The 2,867-nt window shown below is 49.1% G+C and overlaps 1 protein-coding gene across 2 annotated transcripts in view; it reads left to right on the forward strand.

Moving 5' to 3' along the window:
- Window positions 1-1,975, forward strand: part of ZMAT4 (zinc finger, matrin-type 4) — a 61,648-nt gene extending 59,673 nt beyond the window's left edge. For both annotated transcript variants that reach the window (XM_014955938.1, XM_014955940.1), the window contains one exon: window positions 1,396-1,975. In XM_014955938.1, the coding sequence (XP_014811424.1) occupies window positions 1,396-1,411 (16 nt within the window). In that variant the 3' untranslated portion in view covers window positions 1,412-1,975. The remainder of the gene's footprint in view (window positions 1-1,395) is intronic.
- Window positions 1,976-2,867: the final 892 nt, after the last annotated feature.

Genomic DNA, 2,867 nt, shown 5'->3' on the forward strand with positions numbered 1-2,867 from the left:
CTTTCCCCCACTCTATTTTTGCAACAAACATCCTTTACTCTTTGCATGGATTAAATGGGGTTTTTTTTTTTTTTTTTTTTTTTTTTTTTCTCTGATTGAGAACACAGATGTCTAATTGGAATAGGGTATTTATTAACATAAGCTGCTTGGCTATTCAGAAATCAGAGATAATCAAAATCCTGTAAATACCGTGCCTGGAGAAATGTCACCCTTCACCATCATGGCATTTCCATATTTTTTTCAATCTATTTAAGAAAGTGTAAACAAACACTTACAGCCCGCTGTGGCAGGAGCGTGTTCCTGGTTGTGGTACCCGGGGTGGGAAGCGGAGCTGGTGCATCCCAGGGGCTCTGCCCGGCTCCTCCGCTGGGCTCTGGGGCTCTGACAGCCCCAAAAATCAGGAGAGAAGGCTTTGGCAGTTCCTGACTTCATTTGTGTTTTGGAGTTTGTTATTTCTGTTTCCCTGGATTTTTCCAGCCCCATCCCCTGTTCTGGGGGGTTGAGCTCCCTCCTGTGCATCCTCGCCCAGAGTGAAGGTACTCTTTGATATAAGATTTCCAATAATTTTCAGGAAATTATATTAAATATTTGAGATGTACCATATACTTTACAACAAAGCCAAATGATTTTGTTCTTACCTTGATGACTGCAACTTTTATTGGTAGCAGTAACAATTTCCATGTGCTTTCTCTAACATATAGTGGCTGATGCCTGAAATACAAAGAAGTCTTTAGAGTGATAATAACTCCAGAAGATGAATAGTTATAAAAGGTAGATGGAATTGAAAGCCATTTTAATTTGTCATTATTTCAGTTCCAGAGAGCAGCTGAATAATTACACTGCCTGTGAAGAGAGAGCGTGTAATACCTTCTCTCATTATAGGATTAAATTGTCTCCCTTCCCTTTTAATGCAAGCAAAAATAAAGATATCTGATATTTTCTGGTTTCATCATGATTTGAAAGCCCCAGAATGGCTGGTACAACTTTGTTTTGTGGTGTTGAGCGTAAAGATTAATTATTTTAATGTAAAGCATAAACATTGGACTAATTTCTCAAAGTGCAGAGCTGAGATTGCCAGCACTTGCCTAATGAGAAATTCCTTATCGGCCAAAAATGCATTGGGTCACTGACACGGAAAGTTTTGCAGGGTTTGGTGGGCTCTGAAACAAATTTAAATTGCGGAGCTAAGGAAAGGGTACTCTTTTCAATTTGCTACAGGAACTTTGGCCACTGAAGAGGTGTGGGGAGCTGGGCCCCATCTCCAGGGGCAGGGAGCAAGATGCTCGGGGGGCGGTGGGGACACGGTGGGGGACGGAGGCGAGGAGGGGGCTCAGGAGGGGCAGGGGAGCAGGAACGGCAGGGTCAGGGTGACTGCGCTTCCTTTCTGTCCTGCAGCCTCAAGAACCAGTAGTGGTTTGTCCATCGGGACAAGGGAAACCACCGAGGCTTCTGCTGCGGAGAGGGACCGGTCAGCACGGAGAGGATGCTTTCCTGGACAATGATCCTGTGTGGATTCGATAATTAACATGTAACTAACCTTCGCTTTGGACAGATACATGGATTTTTTTTTTTTTTAATTTTGTGGTGAGTTAAAATATTTCAATGGATTTTTTTACCCTTTCAAGATAATATTTATTCAGCACAGAGTCTAGAGTATAACAACTATCCTGTAAATACAGCACTTAATCATCACTCATCTTCAGAGACAGTGGAAACAAAATATTATACTTTTGCATATTTATTCTTAGATTTCTCCCAACAGTATAAAATTATTCTATTACATTATCCATGATAGTGATGTAATCAGTCTTCAACCAGAAATAAACATACTTTCTTCACCTTCTCCAGCATGGTTTGTGTCAACACATACAGAGCAGCAAAAAATGAATCACGGGGATTGTATAACGGATGGAGTTTTTCTTTTCCTCCGTGTCTTCAGAGAAACAAATGGTTCACTGAGCAAAGAAAACTAAAATGAAAGCATAAAATCCTTTTCCTGCCAGTAGGATTGCTGCAGGCCAGATGGAACCCCTTCGCTTTATCGATGATGCTGATGCCAACCCAAAGCCAGAGGTTCCCTGGCGGAGACGGCGGGATGGACGGCGGCACCGGAGTGGTGGCAGCGGTGGCTGAGCTCGCCGGGCCGTCCCCACGGCGGAGAGGAGGTGGGGACCAGCCATGGGGACGATGGAGAGGCGGCAGGGACCGATGGGGACGGTTGGAGAGGAGGTGGGGACCAGCCACGGGGACAATGGAGAGGCGGCAGGGACCGATGGGGATGGTGGAGAGGTGATGGGGACCCAGCGTTAGGATGGTGGAGAGGTGGCCATGGGGACGGTGGAGAGGCGGCAGGGACCGATGGGGACGGTGGAGAGGTGGCGAGCGGAGGCTGGTTTCAGGACACTGGGTCTGACCATCACACATCCACGGAGCCCCTTGCTGTGTGGTGGGCGCTGGGCAGGAGCTGTGTCCGTGGTGGGGAGAGCCCTCGCCAACACCTGGACGTTACCAGCGTGACGTTGGCACCAGGGCAGAAATCCTGCGGGGATGGAGGGTGCGGAGCTGTGGGAGCTGCAGCGATGGCAGAGCCCCACCGAGGCACCGGCCGGCTCCACGCCACCTCCCCAGCCACTGCCCAGCCGGGGGTCCCCTGCTGAACCCCCACATTTCCCTCGGCTTGGGCAGGGGGTTGGGACCCAAAGGCTTTCCCCATGTCAGAAACCCCTGTGTTTGCAGTGTGAGAGGGGAAGCGCTGGGCAGGGCCGGGTCAGCGATAGGGGCTGGAGGTACTGCAGACCCTGCAGGTGCCGGGGTCCCTGGTGGCCCCTCTGGCCGGGGTCCCATCACCCCTGCGGGACCCCCTGGCA

Source organism: Calidris pugnax, unplaced genomic scaffold (genome assembly GCF_001431845.1).
Source record: "Calidris pugnax isolate Ruff unplaced genomic scaffold, ASM143184v1 scaffold314, whole genome shotgun sequence".
In the NCBI taxonomy this organism is placed as follows: Eukaryota; Metazoa; Chordata; class Aves; order Charadriiformes; family Scolopacidae; genus Calidris; species Calidris pugnax.